The sequence below is a fragment of the Balaenoptera ricei genome, chromosome 15 (genome assembly GCF_028023285.1).
Source record: "Balaenoptera ricei isolate mBalRic1 chromosome 15, mBalRic1.hap2, whole genome shotgun sequence".
Taxonomy (NCBI): domain Eukaryota; kingdom Metazoa; phylum Chordata; class Mammalia; order Artiodactyla; family Balaenopteridae; genus Balaenoptera; species Balaenoptera ricei.
The window spans coordinates 10895212-10914330 of NC_082653.1; the positions used below are offsets into that span (position 1 = coordinate 10895212).

The window sequence follows — 19119 nt, forward strand, 5'->3', positions numbered from 1 at the left end:
CCTGGTGGCGCAGTGGTTAAGAATCCGCCTGCCAATGCAGGGGACACGGGTTCGAGCCCTGGTCCGGGAAGATCTCACATGCCACGGAGCAACTAAGCCCGTGCGCCACAACTACTGAGCCTGCGCTCTAGAGCCCGCGAGCCACAACTACTGAGCCTGCATGCTGCAACTACTGAAGCCCGCGCACCTAGAGCCCATGCTCCACAACAAGAGAAGCCACTGCAATGAGAAGCCCGCGCACCGCATGGAAGAGGAGCCCCCGCTCGCCACCAGAGAAAGCCCACGCACAGTGACGGAGACCCAACACAGCCAAAAATAAAAATAAATGAAATAAATAAATTTATTAAAAAAAAAAAAAGACAAAGCAGGATTTTGCTTTAAGGTGGGAAGGAAATGCCTTGATGCCTCCAGGTGCCTGGGTCAACAGGTCATCTCGAGAGAACTGGCAATCCTGGAACAAGACCCCTTTGGGGGTGTCTGCCTAGCTTCTAACCTCTTCTCTGAGAACTCCTCTCTCCACCCCAAGAAGGAGAGCTTTTATCATGAATGGACGTTGGATTTTGTCAAGTGCTTTTTTCTGCATCTCTTGAGATGACCATGTGGGGTTTTTTACTTTTATTAATCCAAGTGTGTTGCACTGATTGATTTTAAGGTGTTAAACCAACCTTGCATTCCTAGGAGAGAGCCCGCTTGGTCATGGTGTGTAATCCTTTTTATATATTTCTGGATTCAGTCTGCTGCTATTTTGTTGAGGACTTCTGCAAATGCAAATACCTGTGGGGCCAGGCAGTAACGAAATCAGTGAGGTAACTTATATACAAGAGAGACCCGGAGAGCGCGGCCCTGCTAAAGGGACTCAGCTTTGGCTCGTTGTTGTCTTGCAAGAATATGAGCCCCATATTGCCTTATTTTAGTTTTTGAAGAGAAGCTGGAAATCCAGTTCTTAATGTGAACTGTCCTGATTTTTAATTGCTGGCAACTGATTTTAATTGAATCTTTTGAATAGGGAAACACCAAAATATCAAAAGTTTAAAATAAAATGGAAAGTCCACTTCTCACCCACAACAGATATTCACCATTCTCAAATATTTGTTTATCCTCCCAGAGAACTTGAATGCTTTTCTTTCTCACACAGATGGTAGCGTATCAGGTACCTTTTCCTCCACTTTGGCTTTTGTGATATCTCCATACCAAGTCATAAAGAACTCTGAATCCATTTTTACATCTTCATAGGATTCCACCCATTCATGCATGTATGGAGGTACTGTAACTGAACCAATCCCTAATTGATGGATACTTAGGTTCTTTCCAATCTTTTGCTATTTCAATGAGCAGTGAATAAACTTTTGCATTTATTGTTTCTCTTGTGTGTGTATATTGGGAGGCTAGATCCCTAGGGGCAGAATTGGGCCCTAGGGGTCTAAGGGTATATACATTTCTAATTTTGATAGGTACTGCCCATGGACCTCCATGAGAATCATGTCCCACCACCAATGTATGAGAATGCACATTTCTTCAAAATTTCACCAACAGTGTCATCAAAAACGTTTTATTTTTGCCTGCATAAGTGAAAACTAATTTCAATATTCTTTATACTTACAGATTGAGGTTGAGTATATTTTCATATCTTTAAAATGCCTTTTGCATTCTCTTTTCTGTGAAATACCTATTCATAACCTTTGCCATTTTTCTGGGGGTTTTCCTCTTATTTATTTGTAGGAGATGTTTATATATTAGGGAGATTATCCCTTTGTAATACAAGCTGCAAATATATTTTCCCAGTTTGTCATTTGTCTTTTTTGGTCATTTGTCTTTTGAATTTGCTTAGGATTTTGTCGTTCTGTTTTAAGATTTTTTTTTTTTCAGTTGAATTTTGTTTGTTTTTGCCATGCAGAGGATTTTAAATTTTTTAATATAATCCAATTCTTCATCTTTTATGGCTTCTGGATTTTTTTTATGACTCTCCAATGTTTCTGCCTCCTTATTCTATAAATTCATTTTACACATTTAACTCCTCCTTAATCCATTTGGAATTTTGGAACCGTTCCTGGTGTACAGAATGAGGTATGGAACTCACTTTATTTTTTCCAGATGGTTACCCAGTTGTCTCAACATGAAAACAATTTTAAAACAGTTCAGGGCAAACCATACAGTTCTGCCAACCTGTGGGCCACTGTCTTGAAACCTCTTGCTTTGAACAGACGTGAAGTTCACATCCACGGGGAAAGTGGGAATGATCGACCAAAGGGCCTTGCTCTTATGAAGACTTGCAATGGCCTATACCCTGGCAGCCCTGTCCAGAAACAGCCACCAATGAAAGAAAAAGAGAAAGAAAATGATCACCCTTTCATAGGCTGCAAAGTGACCCTTGCCGTGGGCTTTGGGTCTGACCCTCTCAAGTCAGCACCAAGGCTTTCGCTGACTTGCTAGGAGACACATCCGACACTTGCTCTGAAGGGGGACGCCCGTCAGGTCACCGGGCACCAGGACAGAGCACCAGCAGCTCAGAGGACTGAAGCCAGGAATTCCTGGCAGGCTCTGTGTCCTGGCTTTCCCTCCCCTTAAGTGTCTCCAAGTGTCCCTAAAAGTTCATTGTTTGGCACTGCAACTCCAGGAAACTTGGAAAGGCCAATTCTAGCTCATTAGTCACCTTTTCCCCATAGATGTTGTCATACAACCTTACCCCTCCTCGCTGCCTTGTGGGAGGGTGTCCCCAAAAGAGTCCCAGGACAGCAAAACCATAGAATGCGAGCTGGACTCTGGCAGCTCTCACTCTCCCGTGACTCGTTCTTACGCTGAAATGTAAGGCAGTTCCTAAGCCACTCACTGCTGAGGCTCTTGGATGCCACGAGCCAACTGAGAAACGCAGGACAGTGGGCCTTTCCCCCACCCAGCCCGGTCGCCATCACAGCCACCTGTTACCCAGTGCCCATCGCCAGGCCCTGACACAGGTCATCTCATTTCCTCCTCAGTACACCCCAACAGGCAGGTGCCATTACTCTCTGTATCTTACTGTGGAAGATCTTACTGAGGCTGGTCTCAGAGAAGGTAAGCAACTAACCCAGGGCCACACAGCTGAGATGTGCAGGAGATGATGGCGCCACCCAGGCAGGCTGACCTCACAGCCTATATGCTCTTAGTCACGGTCCTGTGGTCTCTATTTTAGGACACCTCCGTTGCTGTGGTTTAATCCTGTGACATCCCGTTCACCTCTCCCGGACCTTTGGTTCGGCCTCTGGAAGGAGAAAGAAGCCTGGACGTCTTCAGCAATCAACATATACCTGGTTTTCCAGAAATTGGTGTCCTCACCACTTGTCTGAAAAAGGAACATTCCATTGAATCTCTGCTCTCCCTGAGCAGACCAGGGCACGGGGAAGATCTAAGCTTCCTTCGTTAAAAACAGTCCCTATCAATACAACACGGCCATGACAATGAACGGTCAGCAGCCACTGGGATGCTGCCACAGGCTCAGTGTCCGCCGGGGGAGCCAGGCACAAAGCCGACACGCTGAGTGTACACACGTCACTCCGCCTCCAGTTACAAGATACAGAAGCCGGCGACACCAGCACCGTCCGCGCTGTGAGATGTCAGGGTAGTGTTAGCTTGGATGGGGGTGGGGCACTGGCTGGAAGGGAGCACGAGGGGGCTTCTGGGTGCTGATGATGCTTGTGTGTTTCTAGATCAGGGTGAGGGTTAAGCAGATGTGTTCAGTGTGTGAAAATTCAGCGACCTATACACTTAGGTGCACCTTTCCATATGAAGTAAATTTTACTTCAATAATTTAAAATAACGTCCTGACATTTTTAAATAAAAAATTATGTTTACAACAATTATCTCCACAAAACGTTGGCTGTACTTGAAACAAGGGGTTCACTTATATCTTTTAGTTCAAAAAATTGTCCTAAGGGACTGCCCTGGTGGCGCAGTGGTTAAGAATCCGCCTGCCAATGCAGGGGACACGGGTTTGAGCCCTGATCCGGGAAGATCCCACATGCCGCGGAGCACCTAAGCCCGTGCGCCACAACTATTGAGCTTGTGCTCTAGAGCCCGCGAGCCACAACTACTGAGCCCGCGAGCCACAACTACTGAGCCCGCGTGCTGCAACTACTGAGCCCACGCGCCTAGAGCCCATGCTCTGCAACAAGAGAAGCCACCGCAGTGAGAAGCCCGCGCACCGCATGGAAGAGGAGCCCCCGCTCGCCGCAACTAGAGAAAGCCCACGCACAGCAACAAATACCCAAAGCAGCCAAAAATAAATAAAATTTTTAAAAAATTGTTCCAAAATTGTCAAGACTCAACTCTTTTTTTGCTTTGCTACCACTATCTCACTTGATTCATGATGTCAGATTTCCTTGAAATTCAAATGCTGGTCTGCAATACAGGTGTGTGTGTGTGTGTGTGTTCTTGGCTCTGGGAAGGATTCCACAAACTAGAAATATCCATCACGAAGTGACGAATCCAGCATTTCAGAACAATAGCAGGAAACTCATCTACATGAGAAGAAATTAAAGCAAACACACCTTGGAAGACTCCAGGTAATCTGAATGATCTCTGCATTCTGCTGGGAATCTGAAGGCCAAAGCTGCACCCTCCCCTCAGGCGAGGGGCTTCATAATAAGCAGATTCTGAGGATCAGGCCTGAGCCAGTGGCAGGAGCACCCATCAAGGAAACATTTACACCCGGGCAACCTGGACACCTTTATTGAGACGGTTCACAGGGCCAGTGGGCACTGGGGTTCACACAAACCGGCCGACACGCATGGACCTGGAGCCACGCACCCTGGGGGCACCGCGTGAGCCCCTCACAAATCCCGCGCAAAGCCCTTCCAAGGCAAAGGGAAATCCAAGGCCCCACAGCCCGTCCCCCAGGGTGACCACCTCGTCCAGAACACCAGGCAGGACAAACGCCGGTGGAGAAGGCCTTCTCCAGCTCATCTCTGAGGCACTGCCCACCTATGGGTTCTAAATGCTTCTCCAAACCCTGTGGGCCCACGTGAAGCAAGGGGGGAAATTCAGAAAACGCATCCACAACAATAAAACAAAACAAAACAAAACAAACAATCTGCTCGGCACACAGATGTCACTTCCTGACGTCCCTGATGGCAGGACCACGGGGCTCACAGCCTTTGGCAGCTGGGGGCTCGGCGCGTTGCCTCCCCGGCGTCCACAGGAAAATAGTCCTCGGTTCTGTACAACGCGGGCAGCTCGAAGGTCGGGGCCGCCGGCGTCCACAGCTTCTGGAATGACAGAAAACCAGGTGCCCCATCAGCCTCGTGAAGCCACTTGTTCTGAGACCCAAGAACTCCAGTTGCAGGAGTTCATCCTGCAGGGAGAATAGTCCAGGTGACCAAAGACTCCATGATTCTTTGGTGACACTGCCTGTGACAGCCAAAGCCGGCCCATTTGAAACCTGATGGGGAGCTAGGTCGGCAGGGCTGGTCCGTGTCCACGGAGCCCTCCGCAGCATTAGAGAGAACCGGGCTCTGAGGGGGGATGACTGAGAAAGCCAGGTGTACCTCACGCCACCGCGTGCCAGGAAGCTCCGCGAGCCGAGAGAGCGCCGCGGGCCAGGCCCTGGGAAAGCTGGGGTCGGGCCGCTGCTTCTTTGAATGTGCACGCATCTGTGCTGCCTGAAGGCTGGGCCATGTGCATGTGTTACTTTTTCTTTTTTAACTGAACCATTTTAAGAAGCGCTTACTTATTTCTGGTGTGGATTTTTGTTGCAGGGAGGTTAGGGAGGGGAGATTTTACATCAAGCAACCCTCCCCAAGCTCTAGTAACCCAGGGTTACACAGGCATCTCGAGGTCAAACCAGTTTTACAGAGGACCGCCTCAAACAGTGCTTCTCAAACGTGACTGCACAGGGAACCTCCTGGGAGAGTTATAGAATGCTTATGCCCAGGCTCCGCCCCCAGAGTCTGATGTCGTTGGTCTGGGGTGAGGCCTGGGCATCGGGGTATTTCAAAGCTCTCAGGTGATTCTCACGTAGAGCCAGGGCCGATCCCAATAACTGTGACCTGCTCGGAGGAGGGAGGGTCTGCTAGGCTCCGGGGCGGACCAGCAGGGAGATGGGCAGGGGTGTGGGGCTCCGGGGTGCAGAGGGAGGAGGGCTCTGCACGTCTCCACCTGGGGTCCCTCTCACCACCCTTCCTGCCCTCCCTCCACAGCTCCGTCTACTGTTTGATCTCCAGGCCACCTCTGCCCACTCAGCCCAGAGCTAGCTCTGCCCCAGCCTTCAGCTGCAGTCACAGGTGCCAGCGCACAGGTTTGTGGCTCTAGCCCGTAGTTAATAACACCTCCCCCAAAGCCCAGCCCATCCACGAGCTCTGCGCTGCACTGGGTGTGTACTTACCCACCCCCATGCTTGTTCCCCACAGTGACACCGTGACCATCCCCCACTTCGTGGGTGGTTGGGGGAGACCACGCTCCGGGAGGTGGCTTACCCACCTCCCACCTGTCCGAGCATCTGTCCACTCAACCACTACCTCATTGAGTGCCCAGGGCCGGCCGAGGGCACAGCTGTGAACTAGACGCATCCCCAGCCATCATGGGGCTCCCTGTCTATCTGGAGACAAAGGAACCAATAGGAAAACACCACCAACGTGCAATGAGGCACCAAGGCCCTTGGAACCCAGAAGAGGCCCATCTCATCCTGGAGGGATCAGGAGGTACCCAGAGGCTAAGCACCTAGGACCCCAGCCCCCCGGCCGGAGGGGCTGCGTGGAGGGGTAGCGGGAGGTGCAGTGGTCCAGGCTGCGGACGCCCTGTGCGCAGTGCTGAGTGGTGTGCTGGGCCGCGGGCACTGAAGCAGCTCAGTCTGGAGTCGGGCCGGGTCAGAGTGTAGACAGGGATGACGCTGCAAAGCAGGGCCAGATGATGTGGGCTCCTGGAGGCTGAGCTAAGGACTTTATCCTAAGAGACCAGGGACAGAGAGACAGGGAGAGAGAGAGAGAAAGTGTGTGTGTGTGTGTGTGTGTGTGTGTGTGTGTGTGTGTGTGTGATAAGTGTTTTAGAAAGAGCAGAGACTAGACTGTAGGGGAAACAGGGGACCAGAGTAGAAGCTGTTGCAGGTAGGCATTCCTTAAAGGTGAGAGTGGCTGGATTTGGGGTGAGAGTGAACAGATTCTAATGTCTGAGCCCCGAAGCCCTGAACTACCCCACCCCCCAGCCCACCCTCTGCTGCAGAAGGAAACCACCAAAGGGCTTCAGATAAGGTGGACCGCACTCGGGTGTCTGGGGACCGCTTACCTCCCTGAGTCTCCACCCACATCTGGAAAGCCAGGACAAACAATTCACCTTGGCCAAGGGTCTGCCTCACAAAAGGGCACAGGGAACATTCAACCAGTCAACTCCGGGCCAGCCACTCTTGGCTCAGCCCACTTGGGGGACACTTGGGACGTGTTTGTCCCCCCTTCTCCCTGCACCTTCCTGGGGCTGCCACCCACCCCTGTGGGCTGGACTTGAGTCCTCTGACAGTGCCGTGACCAAAACACAACGGGGAAATGAGCCCCAAGATGCATTTCACAGCCTGAGGGATGCAGTCTGTGGATAAGCCATCGTTTTAGAATATCCTCACCCCATTCCTCCTGAGAACTGGCCATTGTAGTATCTAGAAAATGCAACATTCAAGTAATGACAGTTCAAAGACCAGCTCACTTGTCCTGACACATGGCCTGGGGGCCAAAGTGCACTTGGTGATCCTGAAAAGACAGGTTCCTTTCTCTCCTGATCTCAGGACCCAGGCAAGGCCTCATGGGCCCCAAGGGTGAGTGGCCAGGCCGGGTCAGAGCTGGTGTCCCTCTCCTGGAGATCCTGGGCCTCTGGACTCCCTGTTCTTTCTCAAATGGTTCTGCCAACAGGGATGGGGCTTCTGCCTCCTCCCTGAAGGAGACAGGCTTCCAAAAAAGGAGAAAATCAATATAATTATGAAGGAACCAAGGAGAAGTAATCCTAAGAGACTCCTTAGCAGCTTTAGATATAATCGTATCTTGAGTTCCAGCGAGATCTAATGCAAGCAGTGGTGGCATCTTTGCTGGTGATGGAGTGGAAACGTCCTTCCTGCACTCAGAAAGCAAGCAGAAGGGGGACGCAGGGAGGGGTGAGCCTTCTGCCCGCGCCCAGCCAGGCGGCACCGTGGATTATTAGACAGCGGCTGCGCGTGCTCACCAGGACCCCACAGGGGCTCACGAGAATGAGCCATTCCAAACAAGCTTGCTTCCCTTTTCAAAGGGGCCCCCAGCCGGGAAGGTGGCGAGGAAGGCCGTGGAGGCTGGTGCAGCTCTATGCTGGCCCTGGACCAAGCCCCTGCCAACATCTTGGGGCACGTGGAAAATTTGTGGGAAAGTGACACAGCTCATTGGAGATCTGGGCCTGCAGTCAGCCAGGCAGCGGGGCCCTGAGCTGAGCCAGGGGGCTCCGAATGTGGCCACTTCAGCCCCAAATGCTGCTCTTGGAGAGCGGGTGGGCATGGGAAGGGCATGGGATGTTATTTCGGCCTGTGCAGCCTCCACGTCCCATTCTGGTATCAGCATCTTGACCGTCTTGTGGGATCACTGCTGCCAGCTCCCCAGCGGAGCTGCTCTGCCCACCTCCACAGCTGAAGGATGAGTGAGAGGAGGCCTGACCCACCTGGGCCGTGATTGGTCCAGGAGTGAGCAGGTGACCCCAGCTCACCCAATGAGAAGCAGCCTTGGGACTCTGGCTCTTGGGACAGGGCTGCTTCCTGCCCCCGTCCCCCCTTCCCAGGTACCAGTGAGGACGCGCCATGAGCCTGACAGTCACTTCTGTTACACTGAGGGGCCTGCCTGAGAGTGAAGCCAACACAAGGAAGCCGAGTTGGGGGTGAAGCAACACAGAGTCCGGACAGTAACATTTGAGCACCTGAATCAAATTTTGCCTGAGGTTAGTGTCACCTTGGGACCTTTCCTGTTCATGAGACCACGGGATTCTCTTCTTTGCTTAAGCCAAGGTGACCTGGGCTGTTGTCACTTGCAACCAAGCCTCCTGCTTAAAGCAAAGAATAAATCCACAGTAGTGCGGACAAGCGCTTGGAAACCAGTGGCGGAATCAGCAGGTGAGGGCTGGTGTGTGAGGCTAAATACAGCCAGAGGTTCCAGATGTCGTCAGGGTGAGCAGGCACCAGTCGCAGGCACCCCAGGACGCCAAGGAAACCCAGCCCTTTCACACCCATTTTCTCTTGGATTCTGAGGATGACCTGCAACAGGAGGAGTGGTCCCCATCTCAGAGGTCACAGGGGCCAGGGAACCACAGAGCCAGGGTCCACTCAGGCCTCTCTGGCTCCAGGTCCAGCCCCTGCCCATCGCCCTGCTGGGCTCCTGCCTCGAACCCAAATCCTGGAGAATCTCAGAAGGGACTTCAGAGAGCTCCCCCTTCCACCCCTCACCTGCAGCTGGTACTGAGATTCTTCTCCAGGGGCGGCCAGGTAAGCCAGGAGGACCGTCCAACTCCCTGGCGGCGCTTGCTCCAGGCTCCCACCCTCGCTTGCAGGCGGGAAGGTTCCACCAGCGGGGACAGGATGGGAGGCACAGAAACCTGACACCACAGGTCCAGGGCTCTGCCGCCCTCCCTCCCAGTCCCCCACCACCCCCCCCCCCACCAGCCCGAGGTCCCAGCTGGAGGAGGGCCTCTGGAGCTGGGGTGCAGGGCCTGGCGTGCTCTCCTGGGTCTACACAGTCTCCCACATCTTCCTCACTTCCACCCCGGACCCCCGAGTTCCCAAACCTGCAGCCCACACACCAGATGCATGTGTGTGCTTGGTCGGCTGCATGATTTTTAAAAACTGGAATTAACTGCAAACATGTAAAAAGTCAGGAGATTTCTCAGGAAAACCGGACTGCCAGCTAGCTACTCTTGGAAAATCAGATGATCTGGAAGCTCCCAGTGGCTGGGCAGAGGAGCCGCGGGTGCTCCCCTGTGGGCCCCAGGGCCCACGGGGCCACGTCACCTTTCTGGAACCTGCTGCTTCTGGTGGTGGATGCCTCGGGGTTGGCCCTCTGGGCTGTCTGCACCACCAAGCAGCTCCTTTCCTGACAAAGCCCCCAGATGGCTGCTGAAGCACGTGGCAAGGGGGAGCCTCGGGCCAGCCCGGCTTCAGGGCCTCTCCTCTGAAGCCCCCCAGTCGGATCACTGTCTGCTGAAGCCCAGCCCACCCACCTCAGGGCCTGTGCCATCTGCCCTCTCCTGCTCCCAGAAATCCCCCACGGCCCCTCGTGAGTCCTAGCCCGCCTCGTATCTCCCTCTTGGAAGCCCCAGCTGCATATTCCAGATCCTGGACTGCTTTCTCTCTTTTTTTTTTTTTAATTTTACTTATTTATTTTTATACAGCAGGTTCTTATTAGTTATCTATTTTATACATATTAGTGTATATATGTCAATCCCAATCTCCCTGAACTGCTTTCTGTTCAGGCCAGGGTCAGCACACTTGTTCTGCAAAGGGCCAGATGGTAAATATTTGCAAGCCCCATAGTCTCTGTCACAGCTACTCAGCTCTGCCCTCCCAGCACCAAAGCAGCCATAGGCAACGTGTAAAGTAATGGTATGGCTGCGTGCCAATAAAACTTTATTTACAAAGATGGGGGCAGGCCAGACTTGGTTTTTTCAGTTTGCCCCAGAATTAAATCTACTTCCTAAATAGAACAGGAATGACAAACCCATCTCTGTATCTCCCATGCAAGTGGGCACTAAGTGATAGGTCACCAGACATAGGCTGCAGGATTTAGGACCAGGCCCACCTTGCTGACTGTCCCCAGGCCGGAGTGTTACTTGGTTGGCTGCTCTTGGGTCATCACTGCAACTCCAGCCTGTCCTGGCTCACTAAGCATCCTCCACCTCAAAAGAAAGGCCACACCGCTGTCCCACGTGTGGCCCAGGTTCTGAGGTTCCAAAGTGTGGGTCATCCTCTGGGAGGCTGAGGCCTCAGGCTGACCATGGGTGGAAGCTCAGGTAGCCAGAGACTCACCCTCATCCCCCAGGTTACCAGGCACCTCCAGCCCCAGGGGACTTGGGAGAGGCCCATCCTACTGGGAAAACAACCACTACACTTCTTGTGGCCCAGGTTACACACATTATCTCTAACCCTCACAGCACTCCTTCAAGGCAGAGGTTTCTCATCCTCTTGAGCCTCACTTTCCTCTCTGTAAAATGAGGATAATACCGTCGACTTCATGGAGTCCTGCCTGGAGCACAGCAGTGATGCTGGAGGTGCTGCATCCACCTTGGGACCATGAGGACAAAAGCCACCGGCTAAGGATGGTAGGGCAGTAGCCAGGAGAATCAACTGGCCACTCAGGACTTCTTGTCACATGAGGGAAAAACACAAGCCCTATTTGGTTAAACCACTTTAGTCAGGTTTCTGTTATGCCACCAAACACAGCCTGATGGACACATGCTATTACTCTCACCATCACTCCAGTTAACAGCAAGTTGCCCAAGGTGGCACAGGTAGTAAATGGGTGGAGCCAGGACTCAGCCCAGGTTGTCTGTATGATGAAATGGAATGATCACCAAAAAAGTGAAAACTTGTAGATATCAAAATAGTTCCAAAAGGTAAAATGGAATTCCAAATAATTGACGTATGCATTGCCCCCTCCAGGAGCTCCACTCCCCTTGAGTGGGCGCTGCGCGTGGTGACTTGCTTCCACAAAGTAGAGTAGGGAGGCGGGGGTGGAGGCGGGAGTAACAGCCTGGTGGAGACACCTGGCAAACACTGCCTCGGCCAGAGGGTCATGGTCAAGATCATCAGTGCTACGTCATGTTGACAGCATGTCCCCTGGATCTGATGTGATGAGAAGGGCACTTCACCTCTGTGGTCTTCCTCCCCCAAACCCATAACCCCAGTCTAACCACGAGAAAAACATCAGATCAGCCCTAATTGAGGGACAGTGTACAAAATACCTAACCAATAATCCTCAAAACTGTCAAGGTCATCAAAAACAAGGAGAGTGTGAGAAGCCGTCATAAACCAGAGGTGGCTAAGGAGACCTGACGACTAAATATAATAGGGAACAGAAAAGGACATTAGGGGAAAACTAGTGAAATCCGAATAAACTGCGGAGGTTAGTTAATAGCCGTGTACCAAAGTGGGTCCTTTAGCTGTGACAATGTACCACAGTAAAACAAGATGTTAACAATACAGAAAACTGGGTGAGGGGTATATGGGAACTCTCTGTATTATCATAGCAACTTGTCTCTAATTATAAAATAAAAAACTCTATTGGGTGGCAGAGGGGTGGGGGGAAGCAGACAGAGAAGAAACATCTCCGTCCATCAGCACAGACCAAGCCCCCGGCCTCTCTCACTTCAACCACAGTGACTGAGTAGTGAGCACTTCTTGAGTGCCCAGCCCGTTGGTGGGCCCTGCAGGCTCACGGCCCATTCATGCCCACAGCCGCTGAGAGAGGCAGGTGTCCCTACTCCCATTTTCCAGAAGGGGAAACTGAGGCTCAGAGAGACACTTGCCCAAGATCACCCAACTGGGAACTGGCAGAGCTGAATTCAAACCCAGGCCCGCCCTGCCCCAGCACTGAGCCAGGACACAGGTGGCCCTGGGGTTGAGTGGGGCTGGGGGCTGAGCTCTCGCCCAGGACCTGGGATGTCCCTCCAGCGTCTGCTTGCCAACCTTGGGACCCTCGGGAGCGCCCCCTTTAGCCTATTCAGAGATCACAAACAGGCAGCCTTTGGGTAGCGTCTGGCCCGCGGGCATGACTGGATGGGCTTATGCAAATTTAAAAACGAGTTACCTGCCAACATGGAAGAACCAGGATGGTTCAAATAAACATCAAGTTCCTGTTTCTCTTGAACAATGTAGCTACCTGGCCGCACTGGGCCCATATTCCTGCGGGGTGCGTCCAGCTGGCCCCTCTCCACAGGGCACGTGCTGTCAGGCTTGCCACTGTCCCCGCCAGGCCTGACTCACTTGTCCGCAGGACCTGCTGAGCCCCGCGGGCATCTGAGCTGGCAGCGGCTCCAGGCTCACGTCACCGTGGGGCTGTCGAGGAGCTGGATGCTCCCATCCGAGGCCCAGGCCCCCTGGGGTGCGGATGGCCAGCCTGGGCCGCTGCCGAGACCAGCGGCTGCTGCCCTATACCCGAGGTCCCCTCCAGTGCACTCCAGGGCCCGGGAGGCAGGTATGGCAATGGGGCCGTTTTGTGGAGGGGAAAGCTGGCTCGGAGGGGACAGCGTAGGCCGTGTGCCCAGGGTCACACGGAGTCAAGCGGGCTCCCCTGAGCTCCTGGCACCGGCCCCCACCTCAGCCAGCCAGCACGGCCTTCACCGCGGGTCCCGGCCTCCCTCCTCGGTCCCCCTCACAGGCTCTCTGCGCCTCAGACCACGCCTGCCTGCCCTGCCTGCAGTGTCTGTGTCTGCTCCAGGGCCCCCAGGCTTCCACCCTGACAGCTGGGAGCAGAGCCCCTCCCACTTCTCTTCAGCAGCCCTGCGTGCCCGCTCTCGCCCGTAGGGCTGGGCTGCACGGGAGCTGCCCTCCCGCCCCTGCCTCCGCCGGCCCGGTCACCTCGGCTGCCTGCCGGTGGCAGCGGGAGGCTGCTGCAGCCCTGGCGACAGGAACAGGGCTGGGGGCTCCCAGATGGGGCGGCCCCTACCCAGGGGGGCCCCAGCAGCAGGGACAAGCTAGTGTAATCTTGTTAGAGGCGGTGCTGACCCTGGCAGCAGCCCTAGACGGCTTCCAGGTCCCCGTGGATTTGGCTTTCAGCTGGAGGAAAAGCTTTAACACGGAAACCAGCAGAGAAGGAGCCCCAGAAGTTCTGCCAAGATACTGGCTACTAAATTCAAACTCATATGGGGTCTAGGAGGAAAGACAGGACACCAGGTAGGCGGAGTCATGGCACAGCCCCCTCCAGAACTAGGTCTCTGACCCAGAGTCTGATCTCTCCAACCTTGGCCCCTCTGCCCACCACCCCGGGCCCTCTGCCCTCCCAGCACCATCTCCTGGAGGAGGGAGGTGTCTGACCTGGGCTTTGCTTCTCATCACCCGGCCACTGAGTGTAACTGTCTAATTACCATGCACTTATATGTATATCGGGCACCTGCTACATTCCAGAGACTCAAATCTGAAGATCACAAAGGCTCTTTACAGATGAGGAAACTGAGGCTTTCAGTGGTCAGGTGACTCACTGTGGGTCCACCCACTAACCGGAACCTCAATCAACCCAGGTTGCCCAAACCGGAAAGCTGGGGGCCACCCAACTTCCCACCACACATCCAGCCCATCCTCAATCCCCTCTGCTAATTCTTCCCCAATCCCTCTCCCCATTGCCACTGCCATCCCGTCTCCCAGCCTCTGCTCTTGCCCTCAACTCATTCTCCACATGGCAGCCTGAGGGGCCGTCTTAAAAAACAAGTCTGATCCTCCAGCAAGTCCTGCACTGTAGTTAGAATAAAATCCAGCTCCTCAACGAGGCCTTCAGGCCCTGCCACCGTGGTCCCCAACGCGTGAGCAGTCCTCAGGCGTGTCCTGCTTGGCTTCCACTGGGCTAAGTTTCCTAGTACTGTTGTCTGTTTGGTTGCTGGTGTCCTCATATTTTTGAATGAAATGCCATTTCTCTTTAAAAAAAGGATTTCAAGCTTCCCTTTAAAAAAAATCCCAAGCTCTGGGCCACTGGACCGTGATGGGCAGCCGGCGCTGAGCAGTGGCCCCTCCTTTCCAGGAGATGTGTGCTCTCGCCCTCGTGGTCCGCCGGCCACATCGCTGTGGCCACCTGTCTGCCAGCTGTCTGCCACCTTGGAGCTGGGGGGGGGGTTTGACCCCAGATCCACATGATCCAGCCTGACTCTCTAAACTCCGTCTGTCACCTCCCATCACTCACAACCCTCCAGCCTGGGGCCTTCTTTCTGCTCCTGGATCTCACCAGGGTCTGCTTGACGGGAGACCTTTGCACCTGCTGTCCCCCCAAGGCCTTTCCACAAGGTCTTCCTCTGCTGGTTCCTTCCTTCCTTCAGACTCTCCTAAGGGATGCCCAGTTTCATCTGTGTCACCTCCCCTCCTTCACGGCAGCACGGTGGAGCCTAGCCTGTGTACCTCTCTCCTCGGTTACCACCCGGCGCCCCACCAGGCCGAGCTCCATCGGGACGGGCACCGAGCCAGTCGTTAGGGCCACGGCCCCAGCAGCAGCTGGAGCCTGGCGCACAGGAGACACTCAGGCAACGGGAAGCGGATGAATCTTCTCACCACCCCAGGCAGAGCAGGAAGGGCCTGGGGGTTGGCCTTTCGCCAAGTCAGGGCCCCGGAGCCTGAGAACAACAATGACAATCACGTGTCTGGATGAGGACGCCTGGTCGGCCCCATTCTGGAGTCTCGGGGTGGCTCAAGGCTGGTGACCCCACCCTGGCCAAGTCTGTGACCCACATTAAAAATAGAGCACACGTAGGGGCTTCCCTGGTGGTCCAGTGGGTGAGACTCTGCGCTCCCAGTGCAGGGGGCCTGGGTTCGATCCCTGGTCAGGGAACTGGATCCCGCATGCACGCCGCAACGAAGATCCCGTGTGCCGCGACAGAGACCCGACGCAGCCTAAATAAATAATCATTAAAAATATATAAATAAATAAAAAGCACACAGGGGACTTCCCTGGCGGTCCAGTGGTTAGAACTCTGCACTTCCACTGCAGGGGCACAGGTTCGATCCCTGGTCAGGGAGCTAAGATCCCGCATGCCGTGTGGCGTGGCCTAAATAAATCAATAAAGCACACAGTAAAAGCAATGCACTGCCCTGGAGGGGAGCCTGGCACAGACAACAGACGAGGAAGAAAAATCTGGTAACATCCAAAGCCTGGTGTTCAGTGAACGGTACTGGACCAATGCGGGGTCTTGGTCTTGACAGCTCTCTGAGGTGACGCGAGACGACACTAAGACCCCATGTGATGAAATAAATAAATAATATTTTAAAAATAATAATAATAAATAAATAATAATATAATAAATAATAATAAATAATTAAATAATAATAATAAATAAATAAGAAAATAAAGCTCATCCTCGGCAGCATATGTGAAGCACTGAAGGGAACAACACAGATAATGAGCTATTAAATAATAATAATACTAATATCGCTGATAATAATAATAATAATAATGGCAGCTAAACCTTACATTATCTCAATCACTGTTCATGACAATCCTATGCAGAGGATAGGACTGTAAATCCCATTTTACAGATGTGGAGACTAAGACGCAGCAAGCTTAAGATCCACTCAAAGCATGACACTTGCAAGTGACGGGCAGGGCCGGCCTCATGGCTTGGTCTGATGCTCTGCTGTCACCGTCTTGAAATTCTTAGTAAGTTCTGACAAAGGGGCCCCAGATTTTCATTTTGCACTGCACCGGCCAATTCTATAGCGGGTCGTGGTGACAGAGGTGGATTCCGCACTGGGAACTGTGTTCTCCATCCTCCGAAGGGTCACTCAGGATCAGCTCTGTGCACAGCGTGGGGCCAGCGCTCCTGGCTAAGAAGACATCATGGGGCAAAGGGTGGCCGCAGGATCAATGGCAGAGTTTGGGGCACATCAGTGGATGGATTTGGCTGGGACTGTCATACTCTTGGCTTGGAACAGGGAAAGGAAGATCCTTTTCCAGGCCAGGGCAACAAACCAGCTGCCCATGCCCCGCGGCATGCCCAGCCGAGCGGCCTCCCTGTCAGACGGAGATGCTCCACGTTCACGTCCGCGAGCCCACACCAACATCTGGCCAGGGCCCAGCAGCTGGCGACTGTCACACCAGAGCCGTACATTTCTCACTCTGATGCCGATCATCAATAGAATCCTCAAGGTTTTGTTGGCTGACCTCGAAGGTGGTTGACTCCACAAAAGAATGTTAGAAATAGCACCAATCAGCTCGGGGAAGCAGAAAGCAAACACAGACGCAACTGACCATTCTGTCGGGATCCCAAACGTGGGCAGCTGTTCTCCATTAAATAAACAAGCCAACAGGGCAAAAACAGAGGCATCCACCAGGCCCAGCAGGCGTTCAGAAGCCACCCACGGGCCCACCTCTCGCCCCTGCCCAGAAAGACGCTTCGCCCAGGACTGCAGGAACCTGCTTCTGAGGCAACGCCCGGACTGTCACCTGGGCCCCTTCTCTCCCACTCCAGGCATCTGGGCGGCCTCAGGAGCCTCTTCCCAATCCACCCTTGACTCAGACACCGGTGCCCTCAGAGCTCCAGCCTGGTCTCAGCCCCAGCCTGTCCTTTGCCACCGGGTGGCCTGCGAGCCTTGGACGGTTACCGTCACTGCACCAATCCCATCTCTGCAGCCCCAGGGCCCCAGGCACTGATCTCACGAAGCCCCGTCACAGGAACTCACCTCATGCGCTGTCCTGGTCAGACTAGGACATTTAATCCATTGGGCCCCCTGAGTGTGGAAAGGGATGGTTTCCAAAGTCTGGGAAATAACGTTTGAGAGCGAGAGAAAGGAAAAGAGGGAGAGACAGAGAGAGCTCGGTGGAAACAGAGATGAAGGTAATTACAGCAGGAGAAGGAGACACAGACAAAGGGAGGTAGAGGCAGAAACAAACAAACAACAGACAAAACCCAAGAGAGGAAAATATAAAAGAGAGAGAACTGAAATCGAGAGAGATGTGGAAACCAGATAAGGGAGGGGATTCAGAAACAGGGGAAATACATGAAAAGGAGGAGGAAAAAGATGGAGGAGAGAGGGAAAAATGAGGAAATAAGAGAGGAAAGGAGAGGGAAGCGATGAGTAGCCCTGACAGAAAAGTGAGGCAGCCAGGAGGCGGCAGCGGCAGCGGTGGGGACCAGGGCGCGGGGAGCGGACTGTGCCGGGAGCTGGGGAGTCGGTCCGCGGGTTCAGGGCCTCTCCAACCCCAAACCCTGTCAGTGTGCACGCAGGGACACAGAAAGACTCCCCACCCTCACCCCGCCTTAAACCCCATCCCTTTGTCAAAGAAATAATAATATTCTGAAAGGACAAAGGCCGTCTCAGAAGACAGGTCAGTCTCTGTTGAATGGACTCCATCTGGCCTGAGGGGCAACACTTTGCTCTTTTCTCACTTTACTCGGGACTCCTGGAAACCTCTCGTCTGCACCCTCCACCCCGGGGAGGGGCTCTTGGCCTCATCGGGGTCCCCACCTTCCCTGGCTGCAAAGCGAGAAAGGAGGGAGAGAAATCCTGAGCTGCTCCCCACCCATCCCATCCAGCCCAGGCCTCCAGCCCCGCATCAGCCTGGCGGCCCCTCGCAGGGACCTCTTCCCATCTCTCCGTCATGGTTGCCTCCCCAGCGCCTAGAACAGCACCTGGTACACAGCAGACGCTTAATCGGTAAGTGCTCGCTCCGCCTCCCTGGGTGATCCCATTCAGCCTCAGAACTAAGGCCTCGGGCTCCATGCTGGATAACTCCAGCCCTGAACCCCACACTCCAACCCTGGCTCCACCTGCAAAGGCCTCCAGACGGACTCGATTCACAATGCAACTTGGATGAATCTCCAGGGAACTGACGCTGAGTGAGAAACGCCAATCCCAAAAGGTTACATGCTGTATGATTCCATTTATAGAACATTTTGGAAATAGCGAAATTTTAGAAATGGAGGACAGATTCGTGGCTGCCAGGGGTTGGGCGAGGGCTGAGGGAAGAAGGGTGAAGGTAGTCATAAGAGGACATGAGAAATCCCTGTGGGGTTGGGACAGTCCAGAGTCAGGAGACAGGAGCCTAAATAAAATAAAGCTGTACAGAATGGATACAACTGTATAGAACTTAAAACGCACACAAGTGAGTCCAGGTAAAACTGGGGACATCCCAGTATGAGCAACACATCGTATCCAGGTTGCTATCAGGGTTGTGACGTTGTACCACGGTTTTGCAAAATGTTACCATTGGGGAAAACTGGGCAAAGTGTACGAGGGCACTGTCTCTGTATTATTTCTTATAGCTGCCTGTGAATCTATAATTGCCTCAGTAAAGAATTTCAATTAAAGACACACACGCGTTTCCCCACCTCCACCCTGGTCCCTAGTCCAGGCCACCAGCATCTCCCTCTGGACCATCCCAGCAGCTGCGACCTCCCAACCGCCACCCTTGCACTCCCAGCATCTCCCTCCACATTTCAAAACCCTCCAGGGCCCAGTCCTTGCACAGGCCC

General features: G+C 53.5%; 1 protein-coding gene across 1 annotated transcript in view; it reads right to left on the reverse strand.

The window, feature by feature from the left end:
• Positions 1–4685: 4685 nt before the first annotated feature.
• The window catches only part of BCAS4 (breast carcinoma amplified sequence 4), a 61642-nt gene continuing 47208 nt past the window's right edge, over positions 4686–19119 (reverse strand). Inside the window, exon 5 of the mRNA XM_059897394.1 lies at positions 4686–5237. Within this exon, the coding sequence (XP_059753377.1) occupies positions 5118–5237 (120 nt within the window). The 3' untranslated portion in view covers positions 4686–5117. The remainder of the gene's footprint in view (positions 5238–19119) is intronic.